At 31.2% G+C, this 26,329-nt stretch overlaps 2 protein-coding genes across 4 annotated transcripts; one reads left to right on the top strand and one right to left on the bottom strand.

Moving 5' to 3' along the window:
- Positions 1 to 2,193: 2,193 nt before the first annotated feature.
- Positions 2,194 to 4,785, top strand: LOC108334352 (uncharacterized). Of its 3 annotated transcripts, none has more exons than XM_017570151.2 (4): positions 2,194 to 2,348; positions 2,447 to 2,529; positions 2,633 to 2,723; positions 4,434 to 4,785. In XM_017570151.2, the coding sequence occupies exons 1-4, from the start codon at positions 2,320 to 2,322 to the stop codon at positions 4,462 to 4,464; spliced, it is 234 nt and encodes a 77-aa protein (XP_017425640.1). In that variant the 5' UTR covers positions 2,194 to 2,319; the 3' UTR covers positions 4,465 to 4,785. The 3 variants fall into 3 exon arrangements, with proteins under 3 accessions (XP_017425640.1, XP_052729620.1, XP_017425632.1); XM_052873660.1 differs by lacking the exon at positions 4,434 to 4,785 and adding an exon at positions 3,293 to 3,780 and having other exon boundaries at positions 2,633 to 2,760; XM_017570143.2 differs by lacking the exon at positions 4,434 to 4,785 and adding an exon at positions 2,848 to 3,780 and having other exon boundaries at positions 2,633 to 2,760.
- A 5,544-nt stretch (positions 4,786 to 10,329) lies between these two features.
- Positions 10,330 to 10,943, bottom strand: LOC108324359 (uncharacterized). Its single transcript, XM_017557307.2, has one exon. It carries the CDS (start codon positions 10,880 to 10,882, stop codon positions 10,511 to 10,513), a length of 372 nt encoding a protein of 123 aa, XP_017412796.1. The 5' UTR covers positions 10,883 to 10,943; the 3' UTR covers positions 10,330 to 10,510.
- Positions 10,944 to 26,329: the final 15,386 nt, after the last annotated feature.

Below are 26,329 nucleotides of genomic sequence, written 5' to 3'. Positions count from 1 at the left end.
GGTGGGTGTTTCCATCTTCAGCTTTATATATTGGAATCTGGGTTTTGATGCTTGTGTTATGTGTTTTTCTTTGGATGATGATATTTCTAGGGGTTTAAAGTTAGGAATTACTTTTTCTGAATTTTCAATGCACAAAATGAAGGAGGAAGAATTTAACCAGAATCAGCTTGATCGATTATGTCGTTGACCTCATTTGGAGACTCACTACTGCATCCCCCTCCCAACAACTCTAATTTCAGATAACCCCATCAAATAGATATAAATCGACTCCAAAAAGCGTTGGCTTTTCTGACTCAAAAAAACCACAAATCCCTTTTGTTTTCTTCTGTGTTTGGCATCCAAGTTCTGACAAGGAAAACTCACTTAAGTCATTGTTCCCAAAAAGTTAAGAACAAAGGGAAAGGCCCCAGCAGAAGTCTCTACTCTGCACAACTCACAGGGTCGAAGGAAAATCAAGCAAACAACCTCCGCCGCCGCCCAGAACGAGAAGAAAAAATGATGGAGAATAGCGTTGGTAGCTGCGTTTTGGAGACAGTGGAGGATGATGAAGACTCTAAATCCCTAATTTTAAATCTTGTGCCATGTCATAAATTATTCACCTAAAAAAAATTACATAATATAATACTGTCTCATCAACATTTTAAGTATGCACCACGTCAGCTCAAGTTAACACCGTCTGGGACAACTTAACGGATAGGGTAAAATTGGTTCAATTTTACAAATATTATGACCCAATTGAGACAGTTGAAAATATGAAGACCTAACTGAGATTCTCATACAAACATGAGGACCATCCGAGGGTTTAAACCTTAATAATATTAACAATTAATTATTTGTTTGATTCTCACTTGGTGGAACATTCAAATGGGTGTTCACTTTAAAAAAAATTCAATTGCCTTATAACTTAAACAAAATTTTAATTAGGTCCTAATTAAAAAAATACCTTAATTAAATCTTTTTAAATAAAAATTATTAACGACATTAATTATATGTTATGTGTCAATGAGTTTTTAATTTTTTTAACTTTTTACTTTTTAGAAAAACTTGTTGTCACATTTTAATCACTAGTATAATAAGTGGTATTGTAAATGTCATGTGACAAGATTAGGAATGGCAAAAAAATTCGCGTCTGTGGATATCTGCGGATAAAACCCGCGATGGATAGTTACTATCTGCGGATATTTATTATCTGCGGGTAATTGATAGCGGGTATTTTAATACTCGCTTCTAAACGGGTCAGATGCGGGTATTATACTATCCAATCCGTGGATACCCATTATCCGAAAAAAAAAAATTTAATTAACATTTTTTAAAATTAATTTTTTTTTATTTCTCTAAAAAAGGGGAAATTTTAATAATAATGACTTAGGATTCCTTTCAATTACCTTTTTTTAAGAAGAAAAAGATTCCTTTCAATTACCTTTTTTTAAGAAGAAAAGAAAAAAAAGAGCTTTTGTACGTTTTGATTCGCGTTTTGGGAGTTCGTTTCTTGATTTCTTCCTTGTTGATTGGTGACGCGATTTTGGGGTTATGATTCGAATGAGTGTTTGGAGTTTTTTTTGGATTTTAGTTCATTGATGCAGATTGGATTTTTGAAGACCCTGGTGGTTATCGCGGTTTGGAGATTTATGTGATTGCGTTCGTTTTTGGAATTTGGGTTTAGGGTTCCTATTGGGTTAATTTTGTAACTAAATTGAGACTTGTGTGTCTTTCTTCCTCATATTTTTTTTTTTTCAAAAGTTGTTCAATATTTTTTTTCTTTAACTTGTTTAAAAATTATATTGTGTCTCTTTAAAATGTAGCAAATATATTAAATTGAACTTGTAATTTAATTTAAATCTTATTTAAAAAATTTACAAAATATATTTTTTAAATATTTGTGGGTTGAAAACGAGTATCCAACGAATATCCGTAGGTTGAAAAAAAATCCACGAATTTTTTTATGCGGATATCCAGCGAGTAGCAGGTCGGGTTGCGAGTAGTGCCTGACCCGACCCGTTGTCATCTTAAACAAGATTGTGTAATGTGTTAATATTAATGTCAAATATTATTTCTAATTTTAATTTAGTTTTCATATATATTTTTTAATTCAATTAGTCCTAATTTTTCTATATATAATTTAAAATTCTAGTTATAATTATAATATATCACTGAAATCACCTAATTATTTGCGGCTAAGTTTTACCAATGGAAAGAATAAAACTATGGTGATGGATTAGGTTATGTTGTATGACTTTGTTTTGAACTTAGAAAATTTGTTTTCGCGGTGACCTCTGATCAAACGACCCACATTCCAATTTCCAATCCCTCGATTCCGCCATGGCCACGCCCTCAGATCCTTCAAACCAGTAAGCCTCTGCCCCTTTCACTCTCTTGTTCTCATGTTAATTTTTACTTTCAACTTCATCTCCTCAATTCTCTTTTCACCTTTTCCTAACCTCCACAGAGAAGCTGTTTTGAGAAGGAAGAACAACGGACCCCCAATTAAGTTCCTCATTCCTCTCATATATGCCCCTGTACTCCCTCTAAGTATGTTACTTTTCACATCCCCTTCACCCCTTCTCTTTCAAACACTTTCTTTATTCGTTTTTTTCTTATCGGGCTTATTTTTATTTCTTTTTTCTTTTTTCAGTTCGACTAACGCTGCGGCACAAACCCGTCCTGAGAGATCGCTTGTTTACAGCTGTGTTGGCTGGAGGTTTTGCTCATGGTTTCTATTTGATGTATCCTTTTCTTGATCTTCGTGGTGCTGCTACGATGGTATTATTGTGTATACTTTAATGTTTTCATTACTTTTAATCTTACCATATCCATCGTGTGTGATTTAATTTGGGTCGTTCATGCTAGGAAATGTCAATAAGAGCTGAGAAACTGATGGTCGGAGTTTGATGTGTTGGATTGCAAAATGATTCTGAATATTTGAACATGGTTATGGGGTGTGCTGTATTTTTAGATGATATGCGTTCTAGGGTTTTAATGTGGCTTCTTTTTTTAAAATAATTAACTGAAGTTGTTATTTCTTTTCCGAGAGTGCTAGAGATTGTATTGGTCGAGTCATTATGATAGCAAAGGCTTCTAACGAATTATGGCGAATTTGGATGAACAGTTTAATTATGTATCTATTCAATAAGAGCTTATGAAGAGCTTCTTTTGATTAAGCTTCATCTGGAAACTTTTCAGAATGAGCTAAAATGGTCTTACATGATGATCTTATGGAGTCATAGGTCACTTTCATAAGACCGAATAAGCTCTGTATAAACTCTTCTAAAGACTCCCTTGGTATCTCTTGTAGGTATAATTAACTTTCAGCTTTATTAGTTCGTGTGAGAAAAATGGGAAGGGAGAAATAACATTATACGGCTACTCCATTTTATTTGGTTATGGTATCAACACTAGTGAAGTTTTGAGACACCAAAAAGAAAAGGTGTCTTTTTCCATAATATTTTTGAGAGGCTTGAGTTTTGGGTGTGAGGAATTCTTCTGATGTTGGATTCATCCCATTGATCAAAGTACAATCTAAGATCAAATTTGGTTGGCAAAGAGAAACATAGTCAAATGCATTTGAGTAGATGCAACTGATGTCTCGTGATGCCTGATTTTAATTATTTTTTAGGCTGTTTTCAACATTTTTTATTTTAATATTTTATTTGGTGATAGTAGTAGAAAGCTTAACATTGGTTGGTGTTATAGATACGGATTATGTGTTCTAGCGAACTAGCCTGTCTGTATTGTAAGGGCACTCCCAGATAAGAGGCAAATAAGATACTAGTTTGGCATTTTTACATTGAAGTGTCTCATGATGCCTGATTTTAATTATTTTTTAGGCTGTTTCCAACATTTTTTATTTTAATATTTTATTTGGAGATAGTAGTAGAAAGCTTAACGTTGGTTGGTGTTATAGATGCGGATTATGTGTTCTGGCGAACTAGCCTGTCTGTATTGTAAGGGCATTCCCAGATAAAAGGAAAATAAGATGCTAGTTTGGCATTTTTATATTGAGGTTCAGGATCAGTTTATGAATGTAAAATTTTGTTGTTAGATCCACAAACAAACCTTTATGAAATTATGACAGTAAATTGGACATGTGTAAGCCAGAGAAATACATAGATGTTAGCTCTTTGTCAAGTTTGGAGCTTAAAAGATTTTATATCTTAGAGTATAATAACTACTAAATAGCAATATGTTTGGGCGGAAGACTTTTTGTTCTCCGCATACATGTTTTACCAAAGTCCCAAGCTTTAATATTTTGTTAGTTGTATAACTATTGAATTCCTTAGTAATTACACTTAATTGGTGTTGTGAGAAACATCCTCCCTTAATTTTTACATTTTCCTTTTGTTTGTAACTGTGCCGAATGGTGTTGTGTGATACATAATGATATAAACCTACTTTGTTGTTGTCTTATCTTGTTTCTCCCTAATGGATATATCCAGAACAGACCTTTATGATAAAGAGAGCAAGTGATTATGCAGAGCATGTTTCAGACATTTCATAAGCATCATTTACACCACAACCTCGTGTCCTCAATAAATTTTTTTGACCACTATTTGCGGCTCAACATCCTGGTAACACCTTAAGTTGGATAGGCCAATTTTCAACATGTGTCATTAGTTTAGAATATTGTTATGCTATGTTCGCTTTAAAAAATGCATCTTGTCTTGCGGATTTTACTTTTTGTAGAATAAATATGGAATTTTGGAGACCTTTCTTTGATCTTCTAGTGTTGTGAATGAAGCAAACTTATCTCATTTGTCTCTTTTGATATCAATGCTATTTCTTGTCAGCTAGATGTTGATTTGGGGATAATAAAATGGCATAAGTGAATTTTGAGGATCATTATGGATAACATTTATCACCGTGAATTCCGTTCATATTTCCTGTAGTTGTAGTTGGATTGGATCTGATTTATTCCTCCAATGAAAAAAAAATGCTGGATTAGATGTCTTGTGTCATCATTTTACATGAAGAGATGGGTAGGCTAGTTAATGTTCGGATTTAAGTTTGGTTTGTGCTTCATTTAAGTGGCACCATGTCTGTCACTGCTGTGCCAATTTGACAAACCACAGTAAACCAGTGTCTATTGTGAATATATATGATCGCCTGGTGTTTCTGTCAAGTTGGTTAACTGCACCGATTCCCCCCTTCCATTTTCAATGGAACAGATGAGTTACTCGTTGGTTAAACAACACACTGATTGAACTCAAGCTATGTTTGGATTGAGATATTAGAAATAAGGAATAAGTTGGATTTAGTTTTTTATTTTCAAGTGACTTAAGATATTATTTTTTCATCAATACATTTAAGTTATAAAGCGTAAAGTCAAGGCTATATTCGATTTGATTGATAGTTTTAAAACTATACAAAATTAAATACAGATAGATTTTCTGAATTCAAGTTTATAATAAAGGTAGGAGACAATTGAGGGTGAGGATGTGATGATAGTAGACTTGTCGTGATGGAGTTGATGTGGTTGTGGTAATAGTAACGATTGATATAATGACAGTGGTGATAAGAATAATAATGTGTTAACCACGGAAATGACTGGTTGATTACTGTTGTGATCTTGAGTGACAATGTTAAGGGGGTGGCAATGGTGTTGAAAGACCGATGAGGTTGGAGTAGTGGGCCTGATGGTGCTCATTGGCCAGTTATGGAGTCGTGTTTATAGTTGTGACGACATTTAATTTGTGTTTCTGTATGATTATTTAGGATCGAGATACGAACCCTGTTGATGATGCTTTACTACTTCTGAACGTTTGGGATAATTGCTCTTCCTCCAATGATATTAGCTGTTCACCTTCCTGTAACTTGTTCGCACTCCTCTCACTAGTGTAATGCGTCCTCCTCAATGGAAGTGAGTGGGGTACCTGCGAAGATACTCTGATGCTAAAGTCAGATATGAGTTATGGAACCTCAGTTCTCAAACAAGTGATCTTTTCTCACAATATGGTCTTTTTAGTCTTAGAGCAAAACATACATTTTTTCCTTGGTCTCTGTTGTATTTAACGTAAAAATGTAAAACAAACTGATTACCTCAAAATTCGGTTAGTTGCCGTGATCCACGTTATTCTTAAAATCCGGTTAGTTGCCCGCGTAATCCGTGTTATTAACGTCAGATGTTTTTGACTATTTCTTCTTTTGCTGGACTATTGGTCCAACTACTTAAATGTTGAGCTAATTGGCCCAATATCGTTTGACTGAATTGAGCGTCCGCTGAACCCGGTTTGGTCGGATTGATTAAGTGTCGCTTGACTTTTAACTTGCGCTGACCTGATTATCGTGGTTTGACGAGCGCTTTTAACTTTGGTTGAATTGACGAGCGTTTGATAGAGTTGGCGAGCGTTTCTACAGTGGGTAGAGTGATCGGTTTTGGTTGATAACCGCTCGCTTTGGATATCATACTATACATAATGCCCCCCAAGTCCGAGTTAACCTATTACGATTTGTACAGGTAGGTTGACTATAGGACTTCGAAGTTATGGTCGTCGGGGGAAGTAGTTGTTGCGCACCGTTTCATTTTGACGCTTCATTGGCCAAACAATGCTTTAGGTTTTTCCGCTTTGGAGGCAGTTGTAACGTCTCAAAAACAGAGCCGTTAGATTATCTTGATCCTACAGTATACAACGCTTGTATCAGTTTTCTGCTCATTAATACGAAAGGATATTTGAAAAAAGCCTGATTCATTCAACCGTCACTTATCATTTCTGCGTCAGTTTCTTTTTTCTTCGATTTCCCTCTCCTTCTCTTTCGCACTTATCAGGTAACCATGGATCCTTGCACTGTTTTAGATTGCACTCCAAAGTCGGGGGAAGAAAGAGGGCAAAGTAGCAACGTCGAAGCGCCGAGAGTGTCCTCTGCCGTAAGTCATCGCAAAATCACCACAATACTTAGTGGTGAAAGTGTGTTTTTATACGGTAATGTCGTCACCAAGAATCCGAAAAATCCATCTTCGTCGTCGCCAAGTGTTAGTGGTTACGACTGGGCATCCCGCGATGTAAGTGATTTCGCTAGTCTGTTTAAGAGCAAACTGTATTGCAAGATTGGGTAGAGAATAGTTGTATCCTTAGAACTCTAGGTTATAAATCTTGTATAAAGTTGAATGTTGGTCGGGAGAATGAAAGGGTTTTTCACGGGAAAGAGAATTCTGCCGACGATTTCTTTTATATCTACTCTTGTCTGTTTTATGATATGTATGTGAGGTTGCCTCTGAGCGTTTTTCAGATGGATGTGTTGAAAACCCTAAACGTTGCTCCCACGCAGTTACACCCAAACGATTGGGGAACGTGCAGAAGGTCGGCCTCGAGCTGAAGAAGGAGCGCGACCAACTGATGGTGTGCGAAAGCCTGGATATACCCCCAACTGTTTGGGTGTAACTGCGTGGGGGCAACGTTTAGGGTTTTCAACACATCCATCTGAAAAACGCTCAAAGGCAACCTCACATACATATCATAAAACAGATAAGAGTAGATATAAAAGAAATCGTCGGCAGAGTTCTCTTTCCCGTGAAAAACCCTTTTATTCTCCCGACAAGCATTCAACTTTATACAAGATTTATAACCTAGAGTTCTAAGGATACAACTATTCTCTACCCAATCTTGCAATACAAGTTTGCTCTTAAACAGACTAGCGAAATCACTTACATCGCGAGATGCCTAGTCGTAACCACTAACACTCGGCGACGACGAAGATGGATTTTCCGGATTCTTGGTGACGACATTACCGTATAAAAACGCACTTTCACCACTAAGTATTGTGGTGATTTCGCGATGACTTACGGCAGACGACGCTCCCGGCGTTGCTACTTTGCCCCCTTTCTTCCCCCGACTCTGGAGTGCAATCTAAAACAGTGCAAGGATCCATGGTTACCTGATAAGTGCGAAAGAGAAGGAGAGGGAAATCAGAGAAACTGACGCAGAAATGATAAGTGACGGTTGAATGACTCTGGTTTTTTTCAAATATACTTTCGCATTAATGAGGGAAAAACTGACACAAGCGTTGTATACTGTAGGATCAAGATAATCTAACGGCTCAGTTTTTGAGACGTTACAACTGCCTCCAAAGTGGGAAAACCTAAAGCATTGTTTGGCCAATGAAACGGTGCGCAACAACTACTTCCCCCGACGACCACAACTTCGAAGTCCTATAGTCAACCTACCCGTACAAATCGCAATAGGCTAACTCGGACTTGGGGGCATTATGTATAGTATGATATCCAAAGCGAGCGGTTATCAACCAAGACCGATCGCTCTACCCACTGTAGAAACGCTCGTCAATTCAACCAAAGTTAAAAGCGTTCGTCAAACCACGATAATCAGGTCAGCGCACGTTAAAAGTCAAGCGACAATCAATCTGACCAAACCAGGTTCAGCGGACGCTCAATTCAGTCAAACGATATTGGGCCAATTAACTCAACATTTAAGTAATTGGACCAATAGTCCAACAAAAGAGGAAATAGTTAAAAATATCTGACGTTAATAACGCAGATTACACGGGCAACTAACCTAATTTTAAGGTAATCAGTTTGTTTTACATTTTTACGTTAAATACAACAGAGACCAAGAAAAAAAGGTAGGTTTTGCTCTAAGACTAAAAAGATCACTTGTTTGAGAACTGAGGTTCCATAACTCATATCTGACTTTAGCATCGAAGTATCTTCGTAGGTATTCCACTCACTTTCATTGAGGAGGACATTACACCAGTGAGAGGAGTGCGAACAAGTTACAGGAAGGTAAGCAACTGATATCATTGGAGGAAGAGCAATTATCCCAGACGTTCAAAAGTAGTAAAGCATCATCAAGAGGGTTCGTATCTCGGTCCTAAATAATCATACCGAAACAATTTGTAATAATGATGTTGAGGGTTATTGTTTGTTACATGTCTATATGAGGAGATAAGAGCTGAATGATTTATTTTTGTAACTTAAAGCTAAAGTTCGTGTGTTTTTGTTAAACAATTAAGGTAAGTATTTTAAAATTGAGCTAAAAACTAATTCAATTTTATTTTGTTTTGAAATTTACATGTAAAAACAAAAGAACTGGAAATTAGTAATTATCTCAAAGATGTTCTTAATTCTTTTGACCCTTCCAGACATCTTCAACCAAAACAAAAGTGGTTACAGTTTTGCTGGCCCTTACTTTTTTTGGGCCTTCCAGTTTTTGACAACTGACAATTGCTTCATGCACGTTGATGTTTTCTTTCCACACCATTGCTGTGAAAATTTTCAAAATATCGAATTTTTCTTGGATCAGAAGTTTATTTTCTTGGATCAGGAGTGTACAGAGTGAAGCATTTGGACAAAAACATGCACTATAATTAGGATTATGCATGTTCAAAAGGTGGCATGTTCAAGTATGCATGCTAACAATAGTGCCATAGCCAATGCTGCACCTATAAAGAAGAACAAAAATGACAAGAGATATAAATTGCAAAAGGTAAAATGGATATTTGAGAGAAACTGGAGTAGAAAGAAAATAAGGAGGTGTAGAAAGTAAATGTCTCCGCCACTTTGTATGTTTCTGCTTGCACTGCGAACAATGTTCGCGGAAGCAGCCCCTAAAAATTGTGATAATGCATACGAAAAACGATTTCTTTTCTTGTATGAGTCTCTGTCTTAAGTTTTCGTCCCAGGTCCTGCTTTTTCTTTTGCCTTTTTTTGACGCTAATACAAGTTGACGTCTTGACATTTTGCCAGTTTGTGTTTTTCATCATTCGTTTCTTTTGTTTTGTTTTTTTCGTTTCCCCCCATTTTTGCAGTCAGCATTTTTTTTTCGGCAACCGCAAATAGAATTGTAAAAAGAACATCTTCTCAAACACCTTCCCCCGCCCTGCAATTTGTTAGATTTCTCAAATTTATCATTGAAATGAATGCTATGAAAGCAAGTGGAAATATTCCTTAAAGATCCCGTTGGCATTTTGCCTCTACAGTAAATCCAAATTAATTTGTTTTATACATCCCACTAACATGAAAATAATATTCTTAGCAGACAGAGACACCCGGAGGCAGTGCCTGAGTATATTCCCTAGACGGATGCTTAAGGCAGCATTTTCTACACCTATTTTTACGTGCACCTTCTCTAACTGCGTTGCACCCAAGTACTCAATTAACTAATAATTTATTTCTTATCAACGTTCCTTAACTAGTTACCATTGTCTGCTTAGTCGCTACATCTGAGTCAGATCGGCCCCACCAACAACCATTGTTGATGCCATCACACACTTCCTCCACACTCCACGCAAAAAAAGAAAAAGAGAATACAAATCGATCATACAAATAAAACTGAACTCGCAAAAACAGAATCACCGCAACAAAATCCATGAATCGAATCATACTTCATCGAGTAATAATCAATTATATTCATATTTCATCCTTGTTACATACAACATAGCCGTAGCGATTAGTAGTCTAAAATCTAAACACTAATCATCTTCATCATTTTGCGTCAACGGTTACGTACATTGAAACCCTATAATTTGGCTACATACAATCCGCGTAAAAAAAGACAGCGAAATGCTAAAGATCGGTGCGGGCTTTGAAGTCTGAGGCTAGTCGAGAAGCGATTGCAGAGTGATACATGGTATCGTGAAAGGACTTCGTGGTCTTCATCCGGAGCTGCTTCGCCTTCTCCTCCGTGAAGCCACCGGCGAATCGCGGTTTAGGCCGTTTCGAATCCGTCGCCGCCGGAACAGCTTCTAGCTCGGCTGGCTGCGTATTCGATTCTTTACTGCTGGACTCAATGTAGTCCGGTTCGGAGGACCAGCCGAATATCGGGGTCCACCAGTTTGCGGAGGAGTTTCTACGGCGATCTGCATCCTTCCTGCGGTGGCCGGAGGTAGCGCAGGCTTGGATTCCGGCGACTCGGATGGGGATCGAAGTGGCGGCCATTTTGAGAGTTTGATATCGGATTTCTGTTTGTAAACAGTTGAGTAACAGTTAGGGTTTGATGGGGTACCGCGAGAGGTATTTATAGCGTCTCCGAAGAAGAAAAGGATAAGATAGAACACGTGGCGTTGGCGGTGGGGTTGTCTCCTTACACGCTTTTCTAACGAGTTTTATTTAGATAACGGACTCGCGTGTCAGTGACGTGGAACGCGTTTGAATGGGCCTTGGGCCTGGCCTTTTTGTTAAAAGTAGACAAACCCAACCGTTGATGACAATCTCGTTCGCTGTCATTGCCAATTGCCATGCCCTTTCCTCGATTTGTCGTTTTTATGAAAGGAGAATGCATCTTGAACAGCTTCGACCACGAAGATAACGTGGAGCTGAGTTGCTACAGTAACGAAATAACACATGTCTCTGTTTGGAACGTTAATTGACAACTTTTGACTCCATCCATCTGCCTAAGAAAATTATGAATATGCCAAAACAGAAGCCAGAGCGTGAGGTGTGAGAAACCGTATTTTCTTCTTCCGCTTCTGCTTCTATATGACACGTGCAACCTTATCCCTTTGTCTTCACTTCAAAAGCTCCTAACATCTTGGGACACATCAAACACTCTAAATCATCCTTGCTCCTTAGATTTTTTTTTTATTCATCACCATTTCTGTTCATACATCCCATTAATGAAAATATCACATCATGTTCTTATGAAAAAGCCTTCTCTCTCCCTCAAGCTCCACCCATCTTGCAGGGAACATTTCCCAACCTTCCAATTTCCATTGTATGCAAGTGAGATTCCATACATTATTATACACTTCTATGTTATGTGCTCAATTCCTGCATAAAAAAACAACCATATATTTTTACTTTTAAAAAATTACTAATATACATATAAAAATTAATCAGGACCATCAATTTCAAATGATAATCTATCCTCATGTGCCATAGTGGGGGCTCAATAATATGGTTATTAGATTATTGTATAAACTAGGGAAGTTCTCATGTTAAAAAGTAAAAAAAATATAGCTATGTAAATATTCACTATTAAAAACTATATGTTGTGACCATAGTTAAGTTTATAGGTAACATCACATTTAATAATATAAAAGTAATAAACAAAACATTAAGCAAAGAAGTTTAGCATATAATTATTATATTACAATCATCCATTAAATATGTATAGATAGTCACATAATTAAATTAACAGAGTTTTTTAAAACGATTAATTACAACCAGTCATCAACTTAATCTATGCAATTGCATCATTGATAAATGTAATTAATACTTATTATTTCTAACTTTAAATTTGTATTTATTTGTGTGAAAATGAAGATTTTAAAAAAAATTGAGTTTGTTGCTATGATCCTTTCGATCAGCCATAACCTATTTGCTAAGCTAAAAAGAAAGATACTTACTCCACGAGCATGTATGTTAATTTTGGATTACATTGAGAGCATGTATGTTAATTTTGGAATACATTGAGTTTGCTTTTGGACTACATTTGAGTTATATGTTAATTTTTTTATTTTGAATTGTTTTTGAAGTTTAACATCATTTTAGAGTGAAATTATTTAAATTTGAATTACAAAAAAATTGTAATTTTTTTTAATTTAAAAAAAAACTTGTAATTAAGTGAGCTAACCCGTTTAACCCACGTGTCAGGTTCAAATATTTTCGACTCGCTAATAAATGAGTCGGGTTGGATTAGCTCATTAAGTGGCCAACTCATGGTGAGTCGGACCGAGTTGGACCGGGTGACCCATTTTGACAACACTACAATAAATAAATAAAACACATTTAAAAGTTAAAAATAAATATCAATTAAAATAAATCAACATAAAATGTAAATATAAAATATCCATTACATTTAAGATGACAAACTAAAATATTAAAGAATAAATCTAAACATGTATATTAAAAAGTAACGATAGATATAGTATCTTCAAAGATTTTGATCTTGAAAAAAAAAGAGTAAATCATTAATATTAATAAGAGAATTAGTTAATAATATTTTAAAAATATAAAGATGTAATCATATACATATTAATTAATAAAACTAAATATTAATAATAAAACTTACTCCATTTCCATTTGAAGGAATATTTGAACCATGATAGAAGTCCTAATAAAATAGTCATTTAACGTTTTATCTCTCTTTCGATATCTTGTTTCACTTTATCACGTTGAATTTTCATAGCAAGTTCTTCAACTTCAATTAATTGATGTTCATATTGCAATTCACAGTTGAATGTTAGTTTCTTTTTGCTTTTGAATAGTGTTATTCAACTTTTGCACTTTTAACTCTAAATCATTTGTCATTTTGCTTGTATTCTCCACTTGCTTTTAAATAAATTATCTCTCTATATTTTATTTGTTATTTATTCATTTTCTATACCTTTTTGGTTTTGTTCCTAGTACATGTGCTTTTGAAATTTCTTCTCCATACATTTCACCCACATTTTTCAAATGATCTTGCACGATATTAATATTCAAATATTCTTTGTTATCCATAATTCAAGTATTTATATTCAGCTCATATTTGATCTTACCATAATTTATTCTTCTTAGAATACGCAAAGTTCCATCAGATTATAAACGTGTAATCTTCCATACTCTTACTGTACTTGATAATTCATCACTTTTTAATAATAAAAAAAAAGATAATAAGATGTTAGATTAAATAGAAAAAAAAAACAAACTTGAATATGTGAAACATAAAAAGATCATATAAAACCTACAGAAATTTGTATATATAAAACATAAAAGTAGCATTGCCATCTCAAATGCCGTTTGGACAATTGATTTTGTGTCAATAACTGATTTAATCTCTTTTAATATCTTGCTTATTTTGACCAACTTTATTTTTCAAGTTCCTTTCCTATAAACGTAGAAATAATTTAATATTATAATATAAAAGTACATAAAATTCCAATTTGAGATATAGATATATAAAGAAAGGAACTCTACCTTAAACTTAGAATCATTTCCCTTGTTATTTATTAACCCATTCCAATCATGAAAGTGTACATCATTTAGTCTACCTTTGTTTTCTATGTATGTTAGATATAAATGATGATGTTTATTCTATATAGTTTATGCAACTATTTCATTGTATGCGGTGCAGCGTAATCATTAACATGTTAAATAAACCAAGAGGTGTGAATTAGTTTTTTTTTATCTCAAATTGCTTTTTTAATAAAATATCTCTTAAATAAAAATTTCTTTAAACATATTTAAAGAGTAAGGAAAAGAAAAAATTGCACAGTTAATTTTTATCCTGATTCGGATCAAACAAATCCTACATCCAGTTGTTAATCTCAATCGAGAATTAACGTTTCACTAGCACAAACCAACAAACTGTTACAATCACAAAGAAAATAAACAAGTTGAAGGTTAGAACACCTCTCTTGTTACCCCAAGAGATGAAAGTCATTCCCCTTGTAACCCACAAGCGATGAACACCTCATCCGAATACTTAACAAATGATGACCACCTCCTTTGAATCTTCACAAACGATGATAGACTTTCAACTCGGCAACAACAATAGCACTCAATCACACTTCTTGTGAAAGTTTTTGCTCTATGCCAACACGCCAAGTTCTCAAAGCTACAACACAAGGGTTCAACAAACCCTAGAACACTTATCACCGCAACCTGGAGATAAGAATTTTGAAAATACGTTTTTTGTATGTTTCATATTGTCATCATATTTTATAACGAAGAGTTTCAATCTAATTTACAGAGATCTCAATGATACTTCCAAAAATCTGATATTAATGTGTGATAATCAATTCTTCCCTTATGGTAATTGATTATTTGATACTTCCAAAAATTTTAATGAATGCACAACGATAAAAAAAAATTTGCTTACAAAATCTCATAATTGCTAGTGATAGCAATACATAATTAATTACTCACAATGGATTATTTTATAACTTCAATATAAAATGAGGTTTTCTGATTAAAAACAAATTTCAATGCAATCTATGACAAAATACATACAATCAAAGATAAACCATATCATATACATCAATCTACTAAATTACAAAAGCTTTAATATAAAAACAAGTTTTCATAAAAATTTTCTTACAATAAAAACATTTAAGACTTAATTTTAAGACATTATTAAAATTTCTGTTCTTAAGCTTTATTTGGACACTTTTCCATCAAACATAGTGCCTGCTAAAAGTCATAAAATTATAAAAAATACATCAAATTTATAAATAAGAGTTAATTGAGTCCACTTAGAAGAGTTATAGTAACATTCCTATGTTTTTACATTGCCGTTAAATTATCTTCAGATATCTCTTTTCAAACTCTTTCCAAGCTTTAACTTGTAAAAAAACTTAGTGATGTAACCGATGAAAATTGTTGAATAAAATTAAAAATGTCTTGTTTGTGCAAAAAAAAAAAAAATTCAACCCGTGATTAAGCTTTTGGATTTTCAGCCCATTGATTGTTAAGTAGTATTTTTCTAAAAAAAAATAAAGTTTGAACTCAATAAGGCCTCATCTAAGTACAAAGTCATGTGAGGTTCAAATTCAACCCAAGTCTTACGCGTTTTTTACGTAGTGTTCAGCTTTAATTTCTGCACTCATTATCCAATTTTCTTAAAAAGACTCTTTTTCTTTTTTATCTCACGAGATTAAATGAATTTTTCTGAAGCAATGAAAGTGCTTTTTCATTTCACCAACCAGTCTCACAGCTTTTTCCAAGAAAATTATACGCTTTCCTAACGAAACAATAAAGAAACGGCAACGTAATCTTTGAATTATGAACACCAACATTTTAAGTGGCCTAGAAAAATTATATAAATTATTTTAAAAAATAAGTAGTAGTTGAAAGAGAGAAAAGTATTAAGACTTTGAGAAGTCTTGGGTTGGAATAGAAGGACCTTGAGAAACTCATAAAGAAATAACTAAATATTTTAATACGGGTTGCTATTTACAACTTCAATCTTTGACTATGAATTGTCTACTTTTTTTAAAACAGCACGGGTTGGTGTAGTTTTCTTTGGGAAAAATCATGAAAAATTAAATTTATCCTTTTTCGTTTTATTTGAATGTGGTTTGATAATAGATAAAATAAATAAACTTCTAAAATCACGTCCAAAACAAAGCCTAAACTTTAAATAGACTAGACTTTTATCTTCTTCAATAACAATTAAAAATAGTAACGATAAATCAAATCCGATTAATAAGTAACATAAACTAACACGTAATTACTTTTTAAAAATTACGTAATTTTGAGTTTCTAGTTTAAGATGAGAGTGGATTTAACCTTGTTAAATATAAATTGTTTTCGCAATTTTGTCATTACTTTTCTTATAAAGAAGACAAAATAAATATTTTAAAATATTTATTTGGAATAATTAACTCAATAAGTATTTTTAAGTCGATGCATTACGGGTGTTTTAGAGATAAGTTTTTATTATTTGCTATGTATAGATAAACTTTTAAACTTATATATTATTATTGGAGGAGAAAATATTGATGATATTAAAGATAACTTATTTTAGTAATATTAAAATATACAAAAAAATTATAGTCAAATTTGTGAATATATTGGTTTCGAGACGTTTTATATAACTCGAGATATGTCACAATATTATTTATGATTTGAGAACTTTTTTTTTTCACAACTTTAAATTATGTATACCTAAATTACCTCTTCTTCTTTTTTGTATTCACATTTTGTTTTTAAAAATTACTTTCTAAATAAAAGTTTCTTAAAATAAAAATAATTATTTTTTTAACTTTAACCTTTAAGTGACTTTTTTTCAAATTTACCTTTTTCTTTTAATTTGATATTTTCTTCAAACTTAATATTTTTTAGTTATAAAACTACTTATAAAGAAAATAAAAAATTCCATTTAAATATATTTTTTAATTAAATTAATTATTTTATTAATTTTATCATTTAAATAATTGTTTCTTAAAATTTAATCATTTTTTTATTTTACTGTTTTTTTAAACTTAACCATTTTAATTATAAAACTACGTAAATAAAAAATTTCGTTTGCATAATTTTTATTAAAATTAAAATGTTTATTTTATTAATTTTACGTGAACTTCTTTTTTAATTTAAATGTTGTTTTAAACTTAATATTTTTTAATTATAAAAAGAATTACAAAATAAAGAAAAATTATAAAATTTATTTAGCTTAATTTTATAGTTATAATAATAATACATATTCATAGTGCAGCTGTCTTCATTACGTCTTAATAATGAAGATCAGTCTCAAAACTTTATAATAAGTGATTTTCAACTAAATGTACTTGAAAATTGGTTTCGCTACCAAAAGAAAATGAAAAAAATGTTATATGTATAATATTTCAAGAAACAGTTATATGGAGGTTGTCAAAAGACAAGGAACATGTTAAATGTAAATAACAACTAAAACAAAATTAGCACAAACAGAGTGAAAGTTAAAAAGTATTAAGTACTACAATATAACTCTATAAATATAATTTCATAGATGAATTAATAAAACCCAATAATATACAATTGTAATATAAATAATCTCTATAATACCCCAAAAACAAAAAAAACAAATATGTATCTCTTCGATTTTTTATTTTCAATTTCATTCCAGTTCCTTTCTTTTCTTTAAAGTGTTTTTCTAATAAAACCAATATATAAATATTATATTCAGTTTACATTTGAAAATACTCACTAATTATAAAAGGAAAATCTTTTAATTTAAAATAACATTATGGATTATATTTATTTATACTTTAGTCAAAACAAATTGATGAATATTAATGTTCTTGGATGACTTATTGCAAAGATTTTACAAGAAGTTACTTAATTTTGAAGTCAAGACTCTTTTAAATTAACTATCGTTTCGAAAATATACTTTAACGCTTAATCAATAGTTAGATAAGATAATAATAAATATAATAATTATTTCATAAATTGTGTTATTTATACTATGTTTATAAACTTTATTTAGTTGATATGGATCAAACATATAATGATTTTAACTAATTTATTTAATAATATTAGTGATATATTTTAATTCTTTAACATAATTAATATGCAATCTTAATTATGGTATTAAACATATAGTTATGATTATTTTAAGTAAGTATAAGTCACACTTTAAATAAGTATAAGTCATACTCATCTCAGCTAATTGTGAAGCAAAATGACGTCAAACAAACTTGAAAATATTTTAAACACATACACTAAAATGATGAAAATGTGAAAATGATTTAAATATAAATAATTTTGAGTTAAAAATTACATCACTATCAATTGACTTTTCACTTTAAAAAGTCTATGTATTTTATTTAAAATTAATAAACTGACGTTGACTTTTATTTTATTTAGTGTGGATTAACTTCCACGTTGAATTTTTTATTTAAGTATGGATTAACTTCCACTCTTATTTGTGAAAACTCACACTTCAAGTAAGCGAGAGTTGTTATATTTGAGTTGGTAAAGAAAAAAATGAAGTAAAATATGTTCGGCTCGTTTACAAGCTTTTGATCGATTATGGTATAAAAAATTCTATATTTAAATAAAATAACTTAAATTCATTATAACATATTTTATCTGTATTAAAAATAATAAAAAAAGAAAAATGCTATTCTTTGTCTTAAAAACCATGTCAGCAGATATTAAACTCTTTCTAAATTAGTGAATATTAAAAATTGTTGGCCGGTTTAAATGCATACTAATAATAATAACCGATTTAAATTATTATTTTTTTGCTTTAAATTCTAATTCAATTAACTCAGTTTTGATTTATTTTTTTCAACATAATCAAACTTGTTTGCATGAAAGCTCTTTTTAATTGTTTGATTGATATAACTTTTTACAAAAATATTTATGTAATTATTTATGATCCAAAGAAAGAAAAAAATATGGAAGGTGATAAAAGTGTGGTTACGATCTAAACACTTTAGTTAAAGTGTGAGTGGATTAGTTTGTCTCCCACAAAAAGTTACTTGGTGAATTTGAAATATCACTAAAAATAACTACGTTTTGTAAGTAAATATAGCAACTCTGAATCACCATTGTTGTTGATGTGTAGATCTTCCACCACACAATCAACATCTGTTAATGGCATTATAGATGTTGAGTTCTATCAACCATTTTAAAGCTCCAAAAAGATTCAAACTTTTTCATCTTGTGTTTCCACCAATCCTTAATGCAATAATATTTTTGCTTGAAAGCATTGACCACTTCCACTCCCAAGACAGACACCAACATTCATGAAGTTTTCTTCAACAAAATTTGCACCATCAATATTGCACTTAATTGTTTACACTTTGAAACTTTTTCTTCTTTTTTATCATTTTTTGTTTCTTTTAATCTTTCTATTACATTTACTATAATATTTTAGTTAAAAAGATAATGATATAAAGTGATAACTATAGAGAAGTTAGAAAAAAAAGTTAGCTACTAGTCTTTAAAAAATAAGAAACTGTTTCGCTCTATTGATATAAAATTAGAGAGTAATAAAACATATGATAAATAAATATAAAAATGAAAAAATTTAATAATTTTATTGTTGTTATGATTTTAATTAGTTTTAATTAGAACAAGTAATTAAACAAGTTAAATAATAATTTGTAAACAGATAATTAAATAATTATTATTATAGAAGAAATCAGTGGATGGAGGCAGTTTGGAGCAACCAACCCACTTATTGGTAGTTTAGTAAGAGTTGAATTGTGTTGCAATTAGTAACACGGTATGTCGGTCAAGAAAATTTGACCAGCTTCAACATGGACAAATCTTCTTTTATTCATTTTTTTTTATTTTCTTGTCCACGTGAAAGAAATTAAATTTGAGAACTCGATAATAGATAAATTTGTAATAAATTATAATATCATATAAAAAAGCAAAATTTAAATTTAATTCTATGAATTTAATTAATAAAATAAAATTTTACACACTACGTGCTTAAGATATTCTCAAATTAATCCCAGCACAAAATCAATATTTTGTGACAGGAGGCGCATTTTAAGCTTTTTGTTTATGACTTTCTTTTGATATCATTTTCTTCTTATTACCTACCTAATGTCGGCATTTTTTTCTGTAGTTATATTATTGTCGGAGATCCACTTTATTATATATATATATATATATATATATATATATATATATATATATATATATATATATATAGAGAGAGAGGTGTTAATATGGAAAGCAACCGATCGGTATTGGTCTATCAGTTTTTTAGTCGATCGGTCTCGACAAGCCTCTTGTTGTTTGGTCTCGACAGTTGTTGAGTAGATTTAATGCACAAATAAATGTGGTAATGGTTGCCGTTAGACAATTAAGATTTGCATTAATGACCATTAAGAGGTAAATTAATTAGTCAGATTCCTTTAAACTTTATAAATAAGAGTTTAGACTTGAGGTACAGACACATTCAACTCATACTCCACTACACCCTATTTACGTCCTACAAGGACTTCAATATTTAATTGTAACAAATAGTTCATAAAACGACCCCTAACTTGATAATTGGAGTTCCTTTTGCAGGTACCTCCCCTCTTTAAGAGGGTGACGGAGCGATCGAGACTGAAGTTCACCGAGCGGCTAATATTGAAGGTGACCTATTGGTCCAAACTGAAAGCAGACAAGCAGAGCGCACGAGTCGAAGGTTAGTGTCTCAGTCTCACAAAATCCCTACCAAAACAAGAGGTTAGAGTGAATTTTAAATTTAACTCAACTTCACAAAATCTAACTTATAAAATAAAGTTTGCATTCATTTATAAGCTATGAATTGACCTTATTTTTAATCACATCCAACACTTTAAAAATTAATTTGTAATATATTTTTATTTTACATACAGATAATTCTCATGCTATAAACTAATATTCTGAAGGTAAATTACGTATACTTATCCATTATACTTTTTACATGTTATAGAAGAAATATCAATATACCTTCGAAATATTATTTGTATCATATCTTTTGAAATAATTAAAATATTCATCACAAATTGCTGGTGAACTTGTTATGGAAGCAATAATGATCACAATGATACCGAGACTTAGAGTGACAAAACTATATGCCGTGAAAATAAAAAGTAGTGATGACATTGAAAACATTGTATCCACTTTCAATTAAATAGTCGATTAAATTTCTTAGCCGATAAAAAAATAAAGTTCTTATGATTACCTTGGACGTTGGATTATTAAAATAAATAATTAATTAAAAGTCATCCTTCACCAGTTTACAAAATGTATGTGTTGATAAGGAAAAACCTCTAACTTTCACAACAAATACTCACAAAATGTAAGATATCAATATTTTATAAAATAAGTAAGGTTTGATTATTCTTTTCTTTCTAATTTTGATTAGAAAATTGTAAGTAAGTTTATATTTTTAGTTTTGCTTCAATCATGTCATGATTTTTAAAATTTTGATTTAATTATTTTTTTGTGTGTTAATACTGTAACAATGATGTTAAAGACGATAAAGATATATATCATTCATCTGTTCGTAGTTTTTTTTTAAGATATTAATATATGTTAAAATGAAGAATGTTTTTATTATCAAATTAGAATCAGAATTATTATTTAAATAAATGTTATACTGATTTTTTATAAGAAAAATGACCTTTTTATTGGATATTTTTGAAATTATTTTTAAACAAATTTTAATAATAATATTAAATTCCATTTAAATTAATTATTTTAATCTTATAAAAATAAAAATTAATAATATATTAATTTTAAATACTTACTATTTTTAAAATAAAACTTAATTTTTTTAAATAAATATAATAATATTTATATGATAAATAATAAAATATTGTCTGATATAAAATAAAACAAAATATAAAATACATATCTGTCGCACTTAAAAATATTAAAATTTAAAATGAAAGTAAATTAAAAATCAATTTCTATTATAGAATTAAAAATTAAAAATATATAATATCTAAAATTATTATTATTGTAATTATATTTACAAACAATAAAGTAATTTAATATGTAATTACTTAATCATTTTAATTTAATATGTTAAAAAGATAATTTTAATAAAAATAGAATTATAATATTTATATAAATAATAAATTTTGTTTGGATAATAAAAAATTACTCTAGTTTAAAAAAAATATTATGACTGAATAAAATAAAAAAGATATATATAAAAAATAAATTAAATATAAGATAACCTTGGTACTAACTCATGACATTAATATTAATATGTAACAATACCATTGCATATGACACGACCACAGACCTCATGTACACAAAAAATTTAAAATATATGTAAAAATTAAAATTTTAAAAATTAAAAAAAAAAACTATGAAGTTACATGTTTTTATTGATGTTGATATGGTACTATTGAAAATAATGTAATTAAATCAATTTTACAAATTTCACTTGATTGAAACCAAAATAAAAATGGAAACATATTTTCAACTTCTCACTCAAAATTGAGATGAAATGATTAATTAAGCCAATAATAATCTTCAAGAAATATTTTAGAATGTCAAAATTTTATTATAGTCAAATATATAAAATAAACTAAATTAAAAAAAAATTAAATTATATTCCTATATATATATATATATTCCTATATATATATATATATATATATATATATATATATATATATATATATATATATATATATATATATATATATATATATATATATATATATATATATATATATATATATCCCTCGGTTAGTAACTAAGATCAATCACTCCTTTTACATCTAAAATGAAAATAATACTCTTAAAAAAATAAAAGAAAAACCACACACAAACTTTCCCTATTGAAAAATTGGAAGAAAAAGCGTTTCAAATAATCATAATATCTTAAAACATAATTGTGTTCACAAATTAATAAAAGAAACTATCTCAAAAATAGTTTAAATATTTTAAAAATTACAAAATGTATTTAAAATAATTAAACTAACCACGTGTTTAAAGAATACATGTATGCCCCATGTATTGGTTTTACAAAAAAAAAATATTGGTTTTAATCTCCCATCCATTGCTATCTATGTATTAATTAAAATGTATTGGTTTTACAAAAAAGAAAATATAAGTACATATAGATGTAAGTTTTGGACAATCTTATTTTGTAATTTCATGTTCTTTTTATTAAGTATATTTATAACAAAAAGTGTTACGAGAAAAAAGGATAGGAATTGTATTTCTTATTCCATAATCAGGAGAGAGTACAATTTACATATATATAATTGTTTGAAACAATATATAAACGAAATATAAATATAAAAATAGAATATAAATATATGAACATAAATTCATGAACGAAAAATAAATTAATTCCAATATCCCCTTAAGCTACAGCATATATATCCTTAATGTTCAATTTGGACAACAAAGATTGAAATTGTGCTAGATGCAAAACTTTAGTATGAATGTCTGCAAGTTGTGCTGAAGTAGGAATGGACAGGAACTTAATTACACCAGCTTGAACATTATCTCTTATGAGATGACAATCAGTTTCAATATGCTTTGTCCTTTCATGCATGACTGGATTCTGTGCAATTTGTATAGCAGATTGATTGTCACAAAACAAAGGAACTGGTTGTGGTAGAGGCTGTTTCAAATCATGGAGCAAATACAGAAGCCATTGAATTTCACATGTTGTGGAAGCTAAAGCTCTATATTCTGCTTCGGTTGATGATCTAGATATAGTACCTTGCTTCTTGGATTTCCAGCTGATTAATGATGCACCATAGAACACATTAAAACCAGTCACAAACCTTCTAGTGTCAGGGCAAGCAGCCTAATCAGAATCAGTAAAAGCCTTGAGAGCATGTTCTGTGTTGGAGGGAAAGAATAATCCTTGTCCTGGATTGTTCTTGATATATCTCAGGATTCTTATTGCTGCTGCATAGTGATCTTCCAAAGGATTGGAAAGAAATTTACTGAGAGTAACAGCGAAACATAAATTTGGTCTTATGTTGGTTAGATATAGTAACCTGCCAAGAAGTCTTCTATAGGCCTGCACATCTGAATAGGGTTTCCCTTCTGTCTTGGAAAATTTTGTGTCTGGCTGTATGGGAGTAGAAACAGGTTGACATCCCAACAATCCTGCATCTTCCAGTAACTCTAGAGCAAACTTCCTTTGTGACAAATTAATGCCCTGTTGAGATCTTGCAATTTCTAAGCCGAGAAAATACTTGAGTTGGCCTAAGTCTTTAATCTTGAACTTTGTATTCAATAGAGCCTTCACAGTTTGGATTTCCTGGATGTCATCACCTGCCAAAACTATATCATCTACATAAACAAGTAAGATGGTAATATGAGCAGAATCATTTTTGACAAAAAGTGAATAATCTGATTTTAATTGTATGTAGCCCAAAGAGAGTAAAGTAGTTGTCAACTTGTAATTCCATTGTGTAGAGGCTTGTTTGAGTCCATGTAAAGACTTTAACAACTTGCAAACTTGTCCTGGTTTTTCAGTTTTATAACCAAGAGGAAGAGACATGTATACTTCTCCATCTAGATCCCCATGTAAAAAGGCATTAGTTACATCTAGTTGATGTAAATACCAATGTTTGGAAGCTGCTAAAGCCAGAACCAATCTTACTTTTGTGAGTTTGACAACAGGTGAAAAAGTCTCAGAGTAATCTAAACCTTGTTGTTGTGTGTAGCCTTTGGCTACTAACCTTGCCTTGTATCGTTCAATACTCCCATCAGCATGCCTCTTTATTTTGTATACCCATTTACATCCGATAGGTTGCTTTCCATTAGGTAGATAAGTCAAAACCCAAGTTTTGGTATTTTCTAAAGCTGCAATTTCTTGATCCATGGCATTTCTCCAACAATCATGTTTGATGGCATGGTTATAGGTTTTAGGTTCACTAACTTGGAAAAGCTTAAGGACATATGATTTATGAAGAGATGATAATGCATCATATGATAGATATGAAGAGATAGGATATAAGGTACCTATGGATGACTGAGTGGCGGAAGAAGTAGATAACATGTTGCAATGATAGTCTTGCAGATAAGATGGTGTATGTTTTGGCCTGGTTGATTTCCTTTGTGGAGTAGCAGTGACAGGTTCAACAGAAATAGGCTGAGAAGAGAAAATAACAGGGTCGAAAACAATAGAAGGAGGAGATGTAAGTAGTAAAGAGGGTTGATTAGTAACTTCTAAGAAAATAGGTGATGGAGGTGAAATAATTTTGGTGACAAAATCCAAGGAATTTTGTGTATCAATAGGTGAGTGCTTGTCACTAGTAAGAAAAGAAAATATATTTTCATAAAATACTACATTCCTTGATAGAAAATTTTCCCTAGAGTTGAAATCTAACAAAAGGTAGCCTTTCACTCCTGTTTTAAAACCCAGTAAAACACATTTTCTTGCACGAGGTTGAAATTTTGTTCTATGAGTTTGAAGAGTTGAAGCATAACAAAGTGAGCCAAAAAGCAATAGAATGTCTTATTATAGAACAAACAATAGAATTCTCAAAAGTAATAGCAGCTGGTGAACCAAGGGGTATGGGTGCAGGAACTATCATGACATACAAGCCATCTCTTTCTTTAGCTTTCCCAATCATCTGCAGGGTTGACTTGTCCTGTATTTCACAGGAAAATTCAGAAATGTTAAGTTTACAAGATAGAGATTTAGTTAACTTTGTGACCAAAATAAGATTGAAAGACAATTAGGAACAAACAATACATTATGTAAAGTAAGGTGGGGGCTAAGTGAAATTGTGCCAGAAAAATGAGCAAATGAAGAGTTATTGTTGGATAGTGATACTGTAATTGGTGAGATTCTATGAAAAGAAATAAAATGAGACAAAGAATTGGATATATGATCAGTAGCACCTATGTCTAGAATCCATTGGGAATAGATATTACCTTGAGCCTGAGAAGAAGTGGAAGCATTATGAGAGCTCACTAGATTGGTAGAATGTGGAACTGTGGGATTAGATTGAGGAAAAAGTGCCAATAGACCATGTGCTCTTGAGAAAGTCCCAGAGTTGAGGAATGTGACTGTGTCGAAGAATTATTATAAGAAGGAACTATTGTAGAAGAATCTGTTGTAACATTGTGGACTCTTTTGGATTTGAGATCAAGTGGTAATCCATGTATTAGAATGCAAGTATCAATGGTGTGGTTTGTCCTGCCACAGTGAGTGCATTGTCGAGGTGCACCAAACCTTTCCCCTGAGGAACGAGCCTGAGAACCTTGATATGAAGATCTTCCCCGACCATAATCATTGGCAGGAGAGGGTTTACCTCTGCCATTAAAGGTAGAAAAAGAAGGTTTAGATTGAGAAACTTGTGACGCCATGAATGGAGGTTGAGAAAGAATTCATGATTGTAATTGTCGCTCATGTTGAATTATCATCGAAAATTTTTTGGGTAAAGAAGACAAGGGATCCATGAGAAGGATCTGAGAGCGAACAATAGAGTAATTATCATAACAAGAAGCAGAAGATTGACATTCAAGAATAGGGCGAAAATTGCAAAGTTCATC

The sequence above is a fragment of the Vigna angularis genome, chromosome 1 (genome assembly GCF_016808095.1).
Source record: "Vigna angularis cultivar LongXiaoDou No.4 chromosome 1, ASM1680809v1, whole genome shotgun sequence".
In the NCBI taxonomy this organism is placed as follows: domain Eukaryota; kingdom Viridiplantae; phylum Streptophyta; class Magnoliopsida; order Fabales; family Fabaceae; genus Vigna; species Vigna angularis.
The sequence above is the reverse complement of the archived record's forward strand: the minus strand, read 5'-3'. Positions and strand labels throughout refer to the sequence as shown.

Coding starts and splice junctions, on each gene's coding strand:
- LOC108334352 (XM_017570143.2), top strand. CDS start 2,320: ATGGCCACGCCCTCAGATCCTTCAAACCA. Junction 2,349..2,446: donor CCCTCAGATCCTTCAAACCA/GTAAGCCTCTGC, acceptor TAACCTCCACAG/AGAAGCTGTTTTGAGAAGGA. Junction 2,530..2,632: donor TGCCCCTGTACTCCCTCTAA/GTATGTTACTTT, acceptor TTCTTTTTTCAG/TTCGACTAACGCTGCGGCAC.
- LOC108324359 (XM_017557307.2), bottom strand. CDS start 10,882: ATGGCCGCCACTTCGATCCCCATCCGAGTCGCCGGAATCCAAGCCTGC.